Source organism: Jaculus jaculus, chromosome 2 (genome assembly GCF_020740685.1).
Source record: "Jaculus jaculus isolate mJacJac1 chromosome 2, mJacJac1.mat.Y.cur, whole genome shotgun sequence".
In the NCBI taxonomy this organism is placed as follows: domain Eukaryota; kingdom Metazoa; phylum Chordata; class Mammalia; order Rodentia; family Dipodidae; genus Jaculus; species Jaculus jaculus.
The window spans coordinates 190,543,827-190,563,235 of NC_059103.1; the positions used below are offsets into that span (position 1 = coordinate 190,543,827).

General features: G+C 42.0%; 1 protein-coding gene across 5 annotated transcripts in view; it reads left to right on the forward strand.

Annotated features, from left to right (window-relative positions):
* Positions 1–19,409, forward strand: part of Col14a1 (collagen type XIV alpha 1 chain) — a 252,858-nt gene that overhangs the window by 19,925 nt on the left and 213,524 nt on the right. For 4 of the 5 annotated variants that reach the window (XM_045144601.1, XM_004661366.2, XM_045144602.1 and 1 more), the window contains exons 2-3: positions 6,328–6,452; positions 18,751–18,867. In XM_045144601.1, coding sequence (XP_045000536.1) covers positions 6,365–6,452; positions 18,751–18,867 — 205 coding nt within the window. In that variant the 5' untranslated portion in view covers positions 6,328–6,364. The remainder of the gene's footprint in view (positions 1–6,327; positions 6,453–18,750; positions 18,868–19,409) is intronic. The other variant, XM_045144600.1, reaches the window with a different exon arrangement.

Genomic DNA, 19,409 nt, shown 5'->3' on the forward strand with positions numbered 1-19,409 from the left:
TAGTACCAAGCCCAGGATTTTTGTTACATAGCAGTGCTCTTAATAAGTGACTGTTGCAGTGAAAATTCCAATGCTGTAAAGGACAGTCGCCGTGAGGGCCTGCGTCTGCGTAAGCCATGTGGGTAGCAACAATTTGGCTTAAGTTTGAAGTGTTTGCTTTGTAAGTCAACAGTGACTGAATAGACTATTGTCCAAGATTTGGATGTAGAATGAATGTAGAGGCTTTGGCAAGTGCGTACGTGTTCATGAAAACTATAGAATAAATATTTAAGGAATTTTGATAAAACTGGCTGTATGTAAGGCTGAGAATTTTGAGGACGCCTGTAAGACCTGCTCAATGCCTTAGCTCAAGGTCTTTGCCCTTTATTAAGCCTCACTGTACAAATGACCTAAGACTAAACAAACACACAAGTGAGGAAGGATGACTTAGTCCTAACAGGGCTGGTTCAAGTTACTGATTGCCCTGTTGTGAAAGTATTTTGATAACTCTTAAGCTACACATTATTAACTTTTGTCAAACTTAGCTTTTACTTCTGAACTGAGAATTAAGTAGCTATTTCTGACAGGATGTTTTTAAGTTAAAAAAAAAAAAAAGACAAGGCAGAGCTATTTGTTACATGCAGGCTTTTGGGCAAGGTTGCAACAAATTAGGCTTTGACATTTTGGTAAATGTTAAAAAATTTCAGGGCACTTAAAGAGGAATTGGGAGTTTGCTTGCGCCCTTACTTTTCTGTCCAAAAGTTTGAGGATTTGGCAGAAGAGCTTGGGAAAATTTCAATTCTACATCCCCCATTATGCTATTGCTCATTCTAATTTAAAATAAACAACTGAAAAGAAGCATTTAAAGATTATTACTCTATGCCTGCAGGGCTTTTCCCCTCACTTATAAATAAAACTCAGTGTCTAAAAAAAGTTACCAAGGATTGAAGAGATTGAAGTGTGCTTTCTGAGCAAGCAGGAGAGCCCGAAAGGGTCTGAGACAGTCAGAGTTTCAACGTCCATATTTTACGTAAACAGCTGGCAGCAGCCATGCGGCCCTAAACCCCAGTCCCACAGAGGAGCCGGGACCTGAAAATAATTTGAGCCCCACAAGCTCTGGAATCAGTAAAGAGACTGATTCAAAAACAAGATGGGGAGACAAAGCAATGGAGCTGGATTCCAGGGGGTCTGCTCTGGCCGCCGTAAGTGAATGCCCCTCTCCACCTGGTTGCAGCCACAGGTGAACTTATGGGGTACTATCCATCCACAAACACACAAGTCAAAAATATATAACTCGGGCTGGAGAGATGGCTTAGCGGTTAAGCGCTTGCCTGTGAAGCCTAAGGACCCCGGTTCGAGGCTCGGTTCCCCAGGTCCCACGTTAGCCGGATGCACAAGGGGGCGCACGCGTCTGGAGTTCGTTTGCAGAGGCTGGAAGCCCTGGCGCGCCCATCCTCTCTCTCTCTCCCTCTATCCGTCTTTCTCTCTGTGTCTGTCGCTCTCAAATAAATAAATAAAAAATTTAAAAATATATATATAAGTCATGAAAAGATTGCCAAGACTAGCAACTTATCTAGTTAGCTCAACTACTTGAAAGGTAATAACTTCGAATCATATGTGTTAATTTTGGTTTGGAATTCCTGGCCACGTGAACTTTAATGAGAAGAGAGAAAGGTCCTCTTGACTGTGGCTTGAAAAAGGGCAATCTCTCTCCTATATTAGAACACTGTCATGTGATAGCTGGTACATCTATCATGATATTTATTTCTTACTTCTTTCTTTCTTTCTTTTTTTTTTTTTGGTTTCTGCTAGGTGGGGTCTCACTTTAGCTCAGGCTGACTTGGAACTCACTCTGTTGCTCTAGGCTGGCCTTGAACTCACAGTGATCCTCCTGCCATTGCCTCATGAGTGCTGGCATCAATGGTGTTCACCGCCACTCCCAGCCTGTCTTAATCACAAATGAGTGCCTGAAAAATAGATGTGGCTTGTTTTTTTGCCTTGTCTAGTGGAAAGCCAGGGCTTGCATGTTTGGAGAAGGAATTCTCAGAATGACTACTTCATTTGAGTTGAGAAAGTGGTTTTGTTGTTATAGTTGTCTTTTGAGTGTAGTGGGCAGCTCTGTGGGTGAGTGGCTAATTTATTCATGTGATGAAGATGAAGATGGCCTCTGGAATCTTCTCAAATTCCTAGAACTCATGCTTGTTGCCTAGGTATTCACACCCCATTGGATAATCTACCAATCCTCAGTCAGATGGCTTTGTATTTTATCACAATTTGGGCTGGAGGGATGGCTTAGTGGTTAAGGTGCTTGCCTGCAAAGCCAAAGGACCCAAGTTTGATTCCCTAGGACCCACGTCAGCCAGATGGACAAGGGGTGCACGTGTTTGGAGTTCATTTGCAGTGGCTGGAGGCCCTGGTGCACCCATTCTCTCTTTCTCTCAAATAAATAAAAATTAAAAATTAAAAAATTATCAAATTTTATCAAAATTTCTGTACTACTAATCCCATTTCCATGTGTCCTAACAAATAATTAGTTTGCTGATTTGCAATAAGTTAATTGAGGCTGAAATGCTATGTAGACAAGATCACTTAATATGCTACCTGTTCTTTGATGATTTATTTATGAACAAATGCTTAAAGGAAATAGAGTATATATATATATATACTGACACCTATATGTGTGTGTATATATATATGTATATATATATATATATATACACACATACATATATGTATACACACACACATATATATAGTAGATTGTTCTGACATGAACCCTGAATATTGAGGTTTAAGTTTATGAGCCAAAATACTTTGATGGTTCATAGACTTATGTTTTATTCATTGTTTTTACTTTTTGGAGACAGAGTCTCCTGTAGCCCACACTAATCTCGAACTTGCTGTGTATCAGAGGATACTCCTGATTCAGCTTCTCAAATTCTGGAATTATAAGCATGAGCCAAATACCTGGCTAACTTTATGTCTCACTACATGCACTATTAACTGAAATAACTTGGATTAAAAAGGAAAGTAAAGCTTCCAAGATGCCACCAAAGCATGTCTAGTGGCAAGTTCATGACTTTGAATAACGTGCACTAAGCAGGAGAGTGTGCGTCATCACCCTGGGCCTCCTGCCACTGCAAACAAACTCCAGACGCATGCGCTACTTTGTGCATCTGGCTCTATGTGGGTGCTGGGGCCTCAAACCTAGGCTGTCAGGCTTTGCAATTAAGAGGCTTTAACCACTGAGTTATCTCTCCAGCCCCCGATTTAGCAAATTGGTTCTTAAAAAGTGCAAGTTGAGCTGGGTTCTTAAAAAGTGCAAGTTGAGATGTCTCGGTGATTAAATTACTCTCTGCTTAAGCTTGAGCGCCTGACAGGGTCAGGGACTGCTCAGTTCAAGCATGTGTGGCAATCCAGTCTGCAGGTGTCAGAGACGCACTGGGGCTTGTTGAGTGAAAATGACAGCTCCAGGTCGATGGGAAGATGCGCCTCGAGGAAGTAAGTGGATGGGCAACAGAGCAGGACACCCTCCCGTGGCACATGCCTTTGCACACACACATCCCACCACACATATCATACCACACATATTCTGCACACACAGATGTTGCAGACTGGACAAATAATTAGCTTGTCTAGGAGGAAAGAAAGGAGGTGTAACATGCCCATTTAACACAATGTGTTCATAAGCTGGAAAGGAATATTTTTATTTATTTATTTTTAATTTTTATTAACATTTTCCATGATTATAAAAAAATCCCATGGTAATTCCCTCCCTCCCCCCCACACACTTCCCCCTTTGAAATTCCATCCTCCATCATATTACCTCCCCATCTCAATCATTGTACTTACATATATACAATATCAACCTATTAAGTACCCTCCTCCCTTTCTTTCTCTTCCCTTTATATCTCGTTTTTGGAAAGGAATATTTTAAGTTGACAAATGATAAAACTGGGTTAATAGATATGAAAATCCAAATAAAGAGAAAAAAATATAAGAAGATATGCAAACTAGAGCCAAGAACTGAAAATGTATGTAGATGTACACACAAGAATAAAACATAGAAAAAGTTGTATAGGAATCAGCATCAAAAAGGGAGACAGATAGCGAATTCCAAGTCAGCCTGGACCAGAGTGAGACCCTACCTCGAAAAAAAAGGGAGCCAGAGTGATTGGACATGTTCCCATAGTTGAATGCCATGCTTCATAAACTATTACAAAACAATGAAGTTATAGAATGCTTTCTATGTTTTAGAGCTAGAATAATACTGGCACCAAGATATTTTACTAAAAGAAAAGTATAAATCAACTTGGGTAATTGATAGAACGTTAAAGTTGAGCTGTTCACAATTGGCATTGTATAAAGACTAAAATACTGTGAAACAATGACGAGAAGTGGACCAGGGAGGACCGTCCCCAGAGGAAGCTGTAGGTGGGGAAATGTTGAACTGGCAGTTGTTGAAAGGGATTCTCTGGGAAGCCAGCGCACCAGTGAGCTGCACACAGTCATCCCAGGACTCAGAAGTCAGCCATCAGAGCCTCTGGGCAGCAGGCTCACACAGATGGACAGCACCTTGGAATTCCAGAGATGCATCATCGCCCAAGCCTTGTCTCACCAGGACCTGGCTCTGTTTGTCAAAGCCTTGGATATTATGTCAGTATTGCAGGAATTTGAATAAAACAGCAGCAAGGGGCTAGTTCCCCAGTGAAGGGGCAAGCTGAGGCTGTCTCCTGGCTCTCGTTTTGTGTGTTACGCAATCCTCTTAAGGAGAAGTAATGTTTGACGGCGCGTGGTGCCACTTCAATGGAAGAGGCCCATCGGGATGCTGTGATAGGGCCTTGAGTGACTCTCTTCAATGATCCCCTTGCATGATCACCAAACAATCTATGCACTGCGGGAAACGTTCAAGAAGCAGTCACCTCTCCAATTGGCACTGTAGGTGGGACCTTTCGGGGGAGACATATCTTGTCCTGACCCTTTCTTGTTTTCCCGTTTCTACTTCCTATCCACCCCAAGTGTCAGTTTCTCTGATCGCCCACGCTTTCCTTGTCACGAGGGACTGAAACCTCCGAGACCACGAATCCAAATAAGTCTTTCTAAAAACAAACAAATCTTTCTTCCCATTGAATTGTTCTGTCAGGTATTTTGGTCATAGATCTGCAAACATAACTAATTCTCTGGCTAGGAAAATAAAATTTAAATGATAACATGGCAATTCCATTTTACCTACCAAAAAAATCAGAATATAAAAAGCTGGGTGTGGTGGGACATGCCTTTAATCCCAGCACTTGGGAGGCAGAGGTAGGAGGATCACTGTGAGTTCATGATTTTGAGGCCACACTCAGACTACATAGTTATTTCCAGGTCAGCCTGGACCAGGGTGAAACCATACCTTGAAAAAAAAACAACCAACCAACCCAACAAACAAACAAAAAATCAGAATATGCTTTAAGATCCTGTTCTGTAACCAACATATTTTGCCTCAAATAAAAAACATTAAAATATTTAAAAATATATGTTCTGGTAGAAGTGATGTGGAATGATACTTTGTAAAATGCTGGTGAGGGTGGAGATCCATGAAACATGGCCCAGAGCATTGTGTTACATGTTTGAAAAACTTTAAAAAAAGGGCCGAGGAAAGGGCTCTGTGGGCAAGAACAGTTGCTGTACAGGCATGAGCAGCCAAGGAGGCCTGACTTTGATCCCCAGCACCTAGGTAAAAAGCCGAGTGTGGTCATGCATGCCTGTAACCTCAGTCCTGTGGTGGGGCAGAGACTGGACAATTACCAGGGATCGCTGGCCAGCCAGTCTAGGCTCATGAGAGGCTCCATCTCAAGGAAAGAGCATGAAAGAGTGACGGAGGAGGAAACCCAGCTTCCTCTCTGGCCTCCGCACAGGAGCGTGCAAACATATGTACACCCAAGTAATACAGCGATGCACTGTACATGGGGGGGGGTTGAATCTGATGTCCCCCATGAATTCACGTGTTGTAAATGCTTGGTCCTCAGCGGGTGGCAATTTGGGGGGTGGAGACTTGATGGAGGTGTATTTTTGGGGGACGGGAGAGTTACAGTCAATGCCCCCTTTCCAGAGCTCAGCTCTCCCTCTTGCTGTTGTTTTCCACCTGCTATGGCCCGGATGAGGTCGGGCCGCTGCTGTTCCCACCATCACAAAGCTTCTTCTTGAGACTGTGAGCTCAAGTAGCACCTTTCCTCGGCTGCTTTTGGTGCTTTTGGTCGGGTGCTTTGTTTCAGCAAAGAGGAGGAGCTGCAGCATTGTCTTGCCGAGGTGGCCAGAGATACTCTCATCAGTCTTCTCAGAAATGTCCTTGTGCTCTGGTTCCAGGCAGCTGGCACAGCCCATGTAAGAGGCGGAGAAGAACATGCAGAGCTTCCAGGGCAGGATGCGGTCCCGGCTCCTTCCAGCTGTTCTGGCCGTTGTCTATTTCTGCACCATCATCCAGGGGCAAGGTAAGTGCGCACATGAAGAAAATCAGAAGGTTCCAGAAAGTCCAGCCCCCTTGGTGATGACAGTTTATCGTTCATTTATCTGAACAGTGCTTTGTGGGTACAACCGTGTTTCTAGGCGAGGGATATCTTGCTTTCTACTTGTCCTATCACCGTTGGCACCATAGAGATGGAACATAACTTTCGGGTGGGTTTATAGCATCGTCAGTGACTGAAAAGAGCAATTTCATGGCACTTGTTTAAACAGTTGCTTCTGCAAAGGCTATGCAAGTTTCACCAGTGAAAACCAAATTTTCAGAAGCAGCTCTCTTAATGGAGAGCTGTAACATGCCTGTGTGTATCTTCATCTTGCCTTTTATCTGCCACACAGAGTGTCTACAGAATGTTCCTGGTCTTTAACTTCAGTCCTTTCCTTAAAATCAAGCACACAGAAAAAAAAAAAGGCTAAAAAGACTACTCAGTGGTTAAAAGCACTTGCACATAAACCCTAATGGCCCAGATTTGAGTCCTCCGTACCTACATAAAGGCAGATGCCCAAAGTGGCACATGTGTCTGGAGTTCATTTGCAGTGGCAGGGGACTCTGGTGCACTCATTCTCGCTCACCCTCTCTCTTGGCCTCTTTCTTTCTCTCCCTTAAATAAATAAATAATAAATAAAAATATAAAATTAATTAAAAAAATTGAGCATAGTTTGAAGGTGAATGATTGAGAGGTACTATACTTTAAGCATTTCCAGTGAGTGTTGGCTCTGTTTTAAGTGAACTTAGTTCGTGAACTATATTTGTTGAGTTACTAATATCTACGCTTCCATTTTTCCCACCCAGTTCATGAAATTCAGTGGTTGACAAACTACCATCCATGGGCCAAATCTGGCTCAGTGATAGCTTTTAATTATTTTTTTTTTCAGGGTAGTAGGCATATTTTTATTTTTAATGATAATTTTCATACATGTACATGAGATATTTTGATAATAATCCCCTCCCCCATTACTTTTGTTCCCCTCCCCCAGCCTCTTAACCATGACCCCCCCCCTCCTTTCCAACTAGTCCCTCTTCTATTTTGATATCATTTTTATTTTGGCCTTCTTGCATCATCCATAACACTTTGTTGATGGGCTCCGTATTATGTAAGTCCGGCACAGGTAAGGGCAGCTGCTGTGAGGTCATAAGTGTAGCCGTCACTTAGTGTCTGGAAGCCAGGGTTACTCTTTCCTTCACCTCTTCTTCAGTGGACTCCTGAGCCTTGGAGAGTACGGTAGAGATGTCTCAGTGCTCAACACTCACCTCTCACATCTTCTCAGTACGTTGATGAGCTTTGGGTCTGCTAGGAGTCACTACCCTCTGAAAAGAGAAGCTTCTCTTAAAAAAAGTGAGAGTGGGCTGGAGAGATGGCTTAGCAGTTAAGCGCTCGCCTATGAAGCCTATGGACCCCGGTTCCCCAGGTCCCACGTTAGCCAGATGCACAAGGGGGCGCACGCGTCTGGAGTTCGTTTGCAGAGGCTGGAAGCCCTGGCACGCCCATTCTCTCTCTCTCCCTCTATCTGTCTTTCTCTCTGTGTCTGTCGCTCTCAAATAAATAAATAAAAAATGAACAACAACAAAAAAAGTGAGAGTATCTATCTATCATCTATCTATCTATCTATCTATCATCTATCTATCTATCTGTCTATCTATTTGTCTGTCTGTCTATCTATCTATCTATCTATCTATCTATCTATCTATCTACCTATCTATCTATCCAATCTCAATTTGGTCAATATATCCAGTTAGCCAAACAACAATGTAACTTCCTCCCAAGTGCTTATGATATTCTCAGCCATAGGCTTTTTATTTATTTATTTATTTATTTTGTTTTTTTGAGGTAGGGTCTCTCTCTAGCCCAGGCTGACCTGGAATTCACTATGGAGTCTCAGGGTGGCCTGGAACTTACTGTGATCCTCCTACCTTTGGCTCCCAAGTCCTGGGATTAAAGGCGTGCGCCACCACGCCCGGCAGCCATAGGCTTTTGACTAGGGTTTCAGTACTAGGCATGTGGTAGCTTCAATGTAAAATGCTCCCAGAGCCTCATGTATTTGTGATTAAGCCTCATACTCAATCCCCAGCTCGTGGCAGTTTGGGAGGTAGAGATCGCTGGAGGAAGTGTGTTGCCAGGGCCAGCTTTGGGGCAAAATAATCCAAGTTCCAGCCCAGTAGTTAGCCTACTTCTATCTAGATATGTGAGTTTCCTGTTGGTGCCGTATTTCCCTTGCCACAGTGAAACTTCATCTCAAAGCTGTAAGCCTGGAATAAAACCTTTCATCCCATTATCTGTATCTGATTGGATGCTTTGTCCCAGCAATGAGGAGCTAACAGCAACAAGGCATGAATTCCTTCCCTTCCATCAAGCGGGCCTCAAATCCAATCAGGGTTAATTTTTATTTATTTATTTGACAGAGAAAGAGAGAGAGAGAGAGAGAGAGAGAGAGAGAGAGAGAGAGAGAGAGAGAGAGCGAGCCAGGGCATCCAGGCACTGCAAAGAACTCCAGACACATGCGCCCCCCTGTGTATCTGGCTAATGTGGGTCCTGGGGAATCAAACCTGGGTCCTTTGGCTTTGCAGGCAAATGCCTTAATTGCTAAGCCATCTCTCCAGCCTAATTTTTTAAAGTGAGCATACAAGATAGTGGGTTTCCTTATGCTATCCTCATGCGTATGCTCCTCCACTGCCCTCCCCCATGGCCCCTGTTCCCCTCTGGATGGTTCTCATCCTTCCTTCCGATAACTCCCTCTTCTGCTTTCATGTCACATGTATTCCATTCTCTTCTCTGTTGCTTGTTTTGATAAAGTTTTATTGGAACACAACCATGTATGTTTGTTTACATATTGTCTGTGGCTGCTATTGTGCTACTTTTAAAAAACATTTATTTATTTGAAAGAGAGAGAGACAGAGAGAAAGAGAGAGAGAGAGAGAGAGAGAGAGAGAGAGAGAATGGGCATGCCAGGGCCTCTAGCCATGGCAAATGAGCTCCAGATGTATGTGCCACCTTGTGCATCTGGCTTTACATGGGTAGTGGGGGATCAAACTTGGGTCCTTCGGCATTGTAGGCAAGTGATTTAACTACTAAGCCATCCTTCCAGTCCCTGTGCTACTTTTTATGTGCTGCCTTTTATGACAGAAGTGAGTAGTCATGACACAACTGTATGTTCCTTAAAGCCAAACATCTATTGTTTGGCCTTTCACACAAAATTGTTGATCTCCAAGTAAGGGCAAAGTACACAAAGTACATAAGGTGACATTTTCAGACAGACCTGCCTATTCTGCACAGGCAGAATTGTTGCTAATGGAATGCCAATGTCTAGCATTTGGGAGCAGAGGATTGCAGAAAAGTCAAATGCATGAGCCCCACCACACCTGATTTCTTCAAAGCGAGACACGCCTGTTTGGAAAGGAATGAAACTTGACTCTGCAAACTCAAATAGCTCTTGCACACCTGGGATTGATTGTCATATTTCTAACCACTTCACTGAATGCACAGTGAGCAGCTAAGTATTGGCATTCTGCTTATCTTATTTACATTGCCGAAAGAATGTTTGTAGCAGGGACTCACTCACTACCCTCAACGCTCAAGATACAGGCCCTCAGGAACCTAAGACCGGCAGCTCACAGAGCCACTGAGAACTGTCACCAATGCCTGAGAGTGCTTCAGTGACACCTTCAAGGATGCTGCTAGCCACACACACGCTGTTAGCAATTTATTTTTAAATGAACACTTATGGGGAATATTCTGTGTGTTTAGTAGTTCATGAGATAGACTGAAAAAGACATTTTTATTCCTTTAAGCAGCTAGAAGATAGAAGTATAAGCAGATAAATCACAATATGTTATTTGGGGCAGTGGCCAAAGATGAAGGTGGGTTAACATCAAGGTTTGGCTATAAGCAATTTAAATAATTCTTGTTTAAAAAATTAAAGAAAATATTTTATTCAAGCAAAGACACTCATGTGTACCTGTGACCACACATATGTACGGGCATACAAACACATGCAAAAAAAAGGGGGGGCTGGGGAGATGGCTCAGCAGTGAAATGCACTTGCTTGCAACACCTGCCCACGTTTGATTCCCCAGTACCCACATAATGCCATATACACAAAGTGACACATGCACCTGGAGCTCATTTGCAGGCAGGAGGGCCTGATGCGCCAATCTATCTCCTTTAGCTCACAAGTAGAAATATTTAAAAAACAATATTTTTATTTATTTGTAAGGAGAGAGAAAGGGAGAGATAATGGGCATGCTAGGCCTCCAGCTATGAACAGACGCCAGATGCATGCACCACTTTGTGTATCTGACTTTACATGGGTCTCAGGGAATTGAACTTGGGTTGTTGGTTCTGCAGGCAAGCACTTTAATCATGGAGTCTTCTCTGTGGCCCTTAATTCTGGCTTTTAGACAAACATTTTGACAGAAATATCAAGGATACCACTTCTGTTTGTGACCCATGTAGTTTTCAGGCATAGGAGTAATAATAAGGTAGTCTGACCATCAAAAAGTATTGAATTGTTCATGAATTAGGTGTTGTGACTGAGTGTGACCAGAGTGAAAAGTATGAAACCAAAAAAATCAGCTAATAGGTAGAGAGACCTTGAATGTTGCCTGAATGTGGAGATTGTAGCAGCAGAGAAGGAACATTAGAACTGACTCCAAAGTTCTTTGCTAGGGACTTGAGGGGACAGACCTTTAAATTTCATCTCCCACATTCTCACTGCTCATATGTTTGCATCACGAATTTTTGGTTACTGTAGCTCACTCCAGTTCTTTCCTTTGTGTCTGAAATCACCACTAAAGAATAAAGCTTCTGTCATAGCAGACATTTATTGAAAGGATTCATAGAGATTTAAAGTGGGAGATCATGAGTTTAGTCTTTAACAAAGCTTTAGGTGTTTGGGCAATATGCAGGTGTGGGTGGCAGGAGGGCAGTTGGTAGAATTTGTGAGAACAGATCAGGATGAGAAATTGTATTTGAACTGTATACTTTGGCATTAGCCGATAAAGATCTTAGGACCCTAGAAGTATGGGTAGAATGGATACCTCGGGCAGGAGAGATGGCTCAGTGGGTAAAAGCATGTCTGCCACAAACATGAAGGCTTGAGACAACCTGAGTTTGATTTGCCAGCTTCCTTATGAACAGCTGGGTTTGGCCTTGCACATCCATGATCTTAGTCCTGTGTGTATGTTGTGGTAGGGGACCTGAGAATTACCAAGGCTCCTGAAAGATGGCAAAATCCCGAATCAGTGAGGGACTTGGGACCCTGTCTCAAGGAAATATATGGATGAGCAATGGGGTAGGGGATTCCCCTGGCCTCTACACGTGCTTACATAGGGCATGTGCATCTGCACACACATGTGCATACACCATACACGTGAATGTGTGAGAACATGGGATAACGCAATGGAAAGAGGTGACAATGAAGTCTGCAGAACAGCACCAGGTAAGAGTTTAGTGGAAGAAAAGTGACAAGTGAGAATGTCTAAGGAAGAAAGAGGAGACTAGGAAGAGGGAGGGAGGAAGAAGAGAGACAGCAGTCCTGTGAAGGAGGCTGCATGCGGGAGGAACTCCCATAAGAAAACCTTTAGAATTCACTGGCTATGGAATGCAGGAAAATACACCAGAGCCTTGAGGAAACTTATTTCTACTATGACAACTCTCATTTACATGAAGGCTGAAATGTATTTCAGCAGAAATAGGGAACTAATGTGATATTGAAAGACACACAGGAAATTAATTCTCTTTTAAGCTGCTAATGAACACAATGTACTTAACCGCTTAATCTCTTTCCCCCTCCAGAGAATATAAACCCACATGGGCTCAAGTGATGGCTTATTCCTGGGTCATTCTAGCACATTCTTTTTTCAAAAAATTTATTTATTTGAAGAAGAGAGAGAGAGAAAGAGGGGGAGAGAGGGAGAGGGAGGGGAGAGAGAGAGAGAGAGAGGGAGAGAGAGAGAGAGAGAGAGAGAGAGAGAGAGAGAGAGAGAGGGAGAGAGAGAGAGGAAAAGAGAAAGAGATAGAGAAAGAGAAAGAGAAAGAGAAAGAGAAAGAGAAAGAGAAAGAGAAAGAGAAAGAGAAAGAGATAGAGAAAGGAAGTAAGTATGGTGCACTAGGGCCTCTTGCCACTACAAATGAACTCCAGATGCATGCACCGCTATGTGCATCTGGCTTACACGGACACAGGGGAATCAAACCCCATTTATTAGGCTTGCCAAGTGCCTTTGACTGCTGAACCATCTTTCCAGCCCCCCCCCCCCCAACCTTCTTTATAAGACACGTTGTTAACAGACTTGGAATGCAGAATACATGTCCACATGGGCATGAGTTCAAAGACTGCATGGAAGGCTGGAGAGATGGCTTAATGGTTAAGGTGTTTGCCTGCAAAGCCAAAGGACCCAGGTTCGATTCCCCAGGGCCCATGTAAGCCACATGCACAAGGGGTACATGTGTCTGGAGTTTGTTTGCAGTGGCTGGGTGACCTGACATACCCATTCTCTCTTGGTCTGTCTTTCTTCTATCTCTCTCTTTCTTTGCTTGCAAATAAATAAATAATGTTTTTTAAAAGCCAGGCTTGGTGGCTCAAAAAGAGAATCAACATGGCAATGACAGAATGATGGCATTAATCTTTTCTCAGAATTTCGCAGTATACATGTACTGGGTTCTAGCAATATTTGCTTTTGATGGTTAAGAGGAACCACAGAAAGTAAAGTAACTGCCAGTTAAAAGCCTCGAGGCAAGGTTGGGTAGGATGACACATGCCTGTTACCCTAGCACTTGGGAAGTAGAGGCAGAAGGATCAAGAGAGCTCAAGGTCATCCTTGGCTATGTAGTGATTGCAAGGCCAACCAGGCTGTATTAAATCTTGTCTCAAGAAAACAACCTGAAGACATAAGCAACTGAAAGCTTTTTTGATGCTAGGTATTAACTCATCTACACTGTTTTTTTGTTTGTTTGTTTGTTTTTTGAGATAGGGTCTCACTCTAGCCCAGGCTGACCTGGAATTCACTATAGAGTCTCAGGGTGGCCTCGAACTCACAGCGATCCTCCTACCTTTGCCTCCCAAGTGCTGGGATTAAAGGCGTGTGCCACCATGCCCAGTTTTTTTTTTTTTTTTTTTTGCTGTTGTTACAAGTCTAACATGTTTGGAAGTTGAGACTCTTTTCCTTACTGCTATGTTCATCATCTTCATAATAGATCATGAAATTATAACTATAATATATAATATATATAATTATAAGATTTTAAAAACAGGATGAAAAGAACTCTCTAGAATTCCCCTCTGTAAAATGTCTCTCAGATTTTAACTACTCCTATATATCAAACATTTGGGCAATAATCACTTAACAAAAACAATTGACACATGGTTGGAGAGATGGCTCAGTGGTGAAGACTGGTTTGATTCCCCGGTACCCACATAAAGGCATATGTACATACAAGGTGGCACATGCATCTGGAGTTCGTTTACAGTAGCTGGAGGCCCTGGCGTGCCCATTCTTTCTCTCTCTTTACCTGCCTCTTTCTCGTGCTCTCTAAAATAATAAGTAAAAACATCTTTAAACAAAAAAAAGTTAACATAAAAGCTAAGGGTTTATTTATTTATTTATTTGGAGGTAGAGTCTCGCTCTAGTCCAGGCTGACCTAGAATTCACTATGTAGTCTCAGGCTGGCCTCAAACTCATAGCAATCCTACCTCTGCCTTCTGAGTGCTGGGATTAAAGCCATGTGCCACCATACCCAGCTGTTGTTAGATATTTTTTTTTTAGAAAGAAAAATAACCAAGTGCTTCTCTGCTATTTAAAAGTTTTCTTAAAAACTAAATCCAACAAATTTTGTCATGAGCTTAGCCTCAAAAGCTATGATTTTCTTCTTGTTTCTGTGCCAGTATCTTGCAATGTGCCCAGTTTGGCCATTAACTCACAATCTTCCTCCCTCTTTTTCCCAAGTTCTGAGAATACAGTTCTGTGCCAACATGCATGGCTCTAAACTGTATTTTCAAAAGAAAAATATACTCCTATTGTGACTTCTACTACAGATCTCTATTAGGAGAGTTTGAACACAAAACAAATTTTCTTCTGTCAACTTACAAAGGTGAAAGATTTATATGATCTGACAGTAAACCAGAGTATCTGATCAAAAGAACAGTCATGCTCAAATTTGAAAGAAGGACTCTGAGAATCCCCTGTGACACAGTGCATTGGGACTGGGGACCATTTTCTTTCTATTTTGTTTATTATTGTTATTTTTTGAGGTAGGGTCTCACCCTGGCCCAGGCTAACCTGGAATTCACTATGTAGTCTCAGTGTGGTCTCGAACTCATGGTGATCCTCCTACCTCTGACTCCCAAGTGTTGGGATTAAAAGTGTGTGCCCCCATGCCCAGCGAGGGGACCATTTTCTATCAAGCATATCACTGGCATGAAGGCACAAGAAGCACTGTCCCCACTTCATTGCAGGACTCGAGCTTTGGACTTTTGAGGTCTGCTTGGTCTGACTGACATTTCCCCTCTTTGGAGATAAGGGTGCATGCTGGAATGGTGTGTTGGAAGAAACCAGGTTGTGCTCAAATAAGGGAGTGGGCATGTGGTTACGGGGGGCACAGTGCAAGGTGCTTAGCGCTGTTTCCTATGTGCCAAGAAAGTAATGAAGCATTTTATGAGAACTACATCATATGATTTCTCATCACTTACCAACATAGCAAGATTCCAACTGAGTTGAGGGGAGAGACAGAGAGGAAGGAAGGGAAGAAACAGCAGAAGGTTTTTCCATTAATAAGTAAAGTGTGAAATATAATATTCCAGATACTTGATAAGAGTAAATCTTCGATGGAGCGACCTAACCATGTCTCTTCTGCTTAGGAGTTTCTCTGGGGAAGACTGCAGAATTGTCCTCAAACAAGGCATAGTGCACACAACGCTTGTATGCTGAGGAGCAAGCCTGGGGTGGGGAGCAAGGTGCATCTCTTCACACGTGCTTCCTGTGGGGTCCCGTCCCACCTCTCCCTGCAAACGATGCCTTTGTTGGCTTCCTCTGTGTTTCTAGCGTGTGCCAGCAATCAAACTCTCCACTTGGTTTTTGTCTTTTTGAAAAGGTTAGGACTTGAACGCACACAAATTAGCTTTTGAGTCAAACTCACTCAAGCCTTTACTAGAAGTTAAGTTCAGCGTATGTAGAGTTGAAAGCACTTCCTTTGTGCTTGGAAAAAGAAAAACACCATTTCGTTCTGTGAGATAAGAGTCATTACTTCTCCATGACATTTTCCAGCCTTCCTGTCACGTTTGCTGCCCTTGCTTTGGCTCCAGTCCCAATGCCTTCCAAAAGGGGAAAAACACAGCAAACTTTGAAATCCACACACTGTGACCTCATGCCTCTTTCTCAACTCACATTCTTTTTACAATATATTTCACCCCAAAGGCACACACTGAAAGAAAATATGTTCTTTGTGTCGATCCAAGATTTTCTTTCAGTGATTATGAAAGTGCTCACGCTTCTAGTGACATTAGCTATGATCAGGGGATACAAAGTCACAGAGGTGTCACTTTTCTCAGTTGTAATGTGACTGCAGCCGTACAAACTATTCGAAAACTAGTGAAAGAGTTTGACTTACTTGTGGCACTTGCTTCGAACTTTGTTTCTGTGGGTAGGTTAGGGACTACTGTCACTTTGGGTTCCAGCTGACCAACTGAATTTAATAACAACACACACAGTATTCTCATTGTTTCCCATGTTTAGAAGGTTAGCCATTGACTAAAGATATGCTGAGGGCTATGAACTCACACAGCATTCACAGTGTAGAGGCACATGGGAAATATTGTACAGATGTCTAACCTCTAACCTCACAATCCTGAGTGTTGCGAGTGTTGGTAATTTCTCTGCTCTCCTTGAGATACGTCCGTCATAGAGACCATCTCTAAGAGCATACCTGGCATGTTAACAGAATCCACTGACCCTCCTAGACCTGTATTGCAGTCAGGTTCGCATTGCTGGTAGAAATCACCCAACCAAGAGCAGCTTGTGGGGAAAAGAGGTTTATTTTGGTTTATAAGCTCGAAGGGAAGCTCCACGATGGAAGGGAAAACAATGGCATGAGCAGAGGGTGGACATCACCCTCTGGCCAACATAAGGTGGACAATAGCAACAGGAGAGTGTGCCTAACACTGGCAAGGGGACACTGGCTATAAAGCCCATAAGCCCGCCCCCAACAACACACTCCCTCCAGGAGGCGTTAATTCCCAAATCTCCATCAGCTGGGAACCTAGCATTCAGAACACCTAAGTTTATGGGGGATACCTGAATCAAACCGCCACAACCTGTTCAGATCGAAGGTCCACCTGCTTGGCATCATTTCCACTTCCTGCTTCCCAGGTGTGCCCACTTGGTTTCATGAGTGCATTCATGCAAAAGCCTGGCCAACCCTCTCTGCCAGCCCACGGGTTGACTTGACTCAGAAACTTGGAAACATTATTTAAAATTTTCAATTCTTCTTATAATGCTCCTCCCAAGTAGTAAGAATATGTATGTAGATTTTCTTCCTGCGTTGAAGCTTGAACAAAATAGTGTTTCTGTTCATCCAAACTCTAGGTTTGGAAATATTTGTTCTTATGATCAATTCGTGTTTTCCCATTAACCAGAGTAATGTGAACTCTTCCATTGATATCAAATTGGAAATTGGGAGCTAATGTTTTTGGTCTGTCACAGATAGCACGCTCTCCTTGTATGTGGTAAAGGACTAGCATGAGAACCCTGCTTTGCAGATAGGTGACTGCCCACTTCACACGAGTGGCTATTGCGCAGAGCACTTAATCCTCCCTTATCCAGCTCCATGCAGGGAGACTTCTGAGTGTGGATCTCATACAATGACTCAGCGCGTGGATTTTAGCTATCCGTCACTAGCTCGTGAACTTGAACGAGTCTTTTACTATTTCTTTATTCATAAATTTGGGATAATGTTGTATTTTTTGTGAGGATTTAAATTTTATTTACATTTATCCATGAGAGAAGAGAAAGTATGGGTGTGCCAGAGACTCTTGCCACTATAAACAAACTCCAGACATATGCACCATTTTATGCATCTTTAAGTGGGTACTGAGGAGTTGAGACCAGGCTTTGTACGCACATGCCTTTAACCCCTGAGCCATCTCCTTAATCCTTACAAACGTAATCACAGATGAAGGAGGAGGAAGGGGGACAAATATTTACTGATTATCGATTAAAATATCCATCCATTATTTTAATTAAAGTTATGATCTATCCTTCACAGAAAATATTTGCTGTTACTTTTCCTAAAAGTAAGGAAAGTTATTTGGAAGAAATGATCAACTGATGAAGGTTGTTTAGCTACTAAACGGTACACTGGGTCCAAGACCCATGTTATAGATGATCTGTTTCCTTCCCCACATTCCTGTTTCCTAAAGCAAAAAAACAAGGCCGGGCATAAAGTAGGTAATGACTGTTAACTTTTCTGTTAATTATTAACTTTTCTTCTGGAGTTACCTGATTTAGATGTCACATAATAAATATCTTCACCCTGGACTACTTCTTTTGAAGTTCTGAAACATTTACAGAGGGTGCCACAATACAGCTTCAAATTTGAATAACTTGTGTAAAAAGTCAAGAGATATGGACATTCCAGTGAAATTTCAAAAGATTGCACACTATGACTGAGTCTGGATCATATACTATGTATCTGACAGGTATAAATCCATGACTTTTGAAGAGCAGATCAGAGCTTAAAACATAATTATCTTTTATTTGATTCTGAATTCCTTTACAATCTCTTTCTCAAATGCTCTTAAATGAACATGTAATTACCATTAGATGCTTGAAAGAGTCTGCACAAATATGTCATCACAAACATTGGGTTACTAAAGTGTAAAGCCTAAAGGAATATACACAATTTTTCCAATAGAGTAGATTAGGAAAAAAAAAAAAAAAAAAAAGCAAACTTGCATGTTCCAAGTAAAACGACTCATCCCTGTCACATAATAAAAACATTTTACAAGGCTGGCTTCACTTTATCAACTAGGCTAGAGTATTAAATTCCAACACTAAGTCCTAGTTCTTTGCCATAGGTCATTGCTATGTGATAAATGGCTGTCCCTTGAGTGAAAGACACATACTCTTAGATTTGTCTCATTGTGTACACTGATTTACTCATTAGTGGGATTGTAGGAAGAACATGTTTGGTGAAGTCTTGTGTGTTTTGGTTACACTGCTTTGAATTTTCAATTTAAACTTAAATGTGTCCCTAGTTAAATGATTATAATTTTCCTTTTCAGTGGCTCCACCTACGAGGCTAAGATATAATGTCATATCTCATGACAGTATACAGATTTCATGGAAGGCTCCAAGAGGGAAATTTGGTGGATACAAACTTCTTGTGACTCCAGCTTCAGGTAAAAAAAAATCAATGAACTATGTTTTATAGAACACTAGAAACTTTTTCTAGTCAACTAATTAAAAACCGTGTAGGGCCAAATGTTGTTTGAGGATTATTTAGAAAGGTTTTTTGTTTCATTTAATTTTTTAAGCTTGATATCATTTCTTATAATCACAAAACAGTGTTCTACAAAGTATAAAGAGTCATTGTTTGGCTAGCTGTAATTAATTCCCTAGGCTAAATTTCCAGAATATTAAAAAGTTGTACTTCCTATATTTCAATATAGAATACATACTTTTGGATCCATTTACACTAAAAAAAAAATGTCAACATTGTAATTTTTTGTTTATTTTATTTTTTATTTGAGAGTGACAGACAGAGAGAGAAAGAGGGAGAGAGCGAATGGGTGTACCAGGGCCTCTAGCCACTGCAAATGAACTCCAGATGCATGTGCCACCCTTTGCATCTGGCTTCCATGGGTGCTGGGGAATGGAGCCTCGAACTGGGGTCCTTAGGCTTCACAGGCAAATGCTTAACCACTAAGCAATCTCTCCAGCC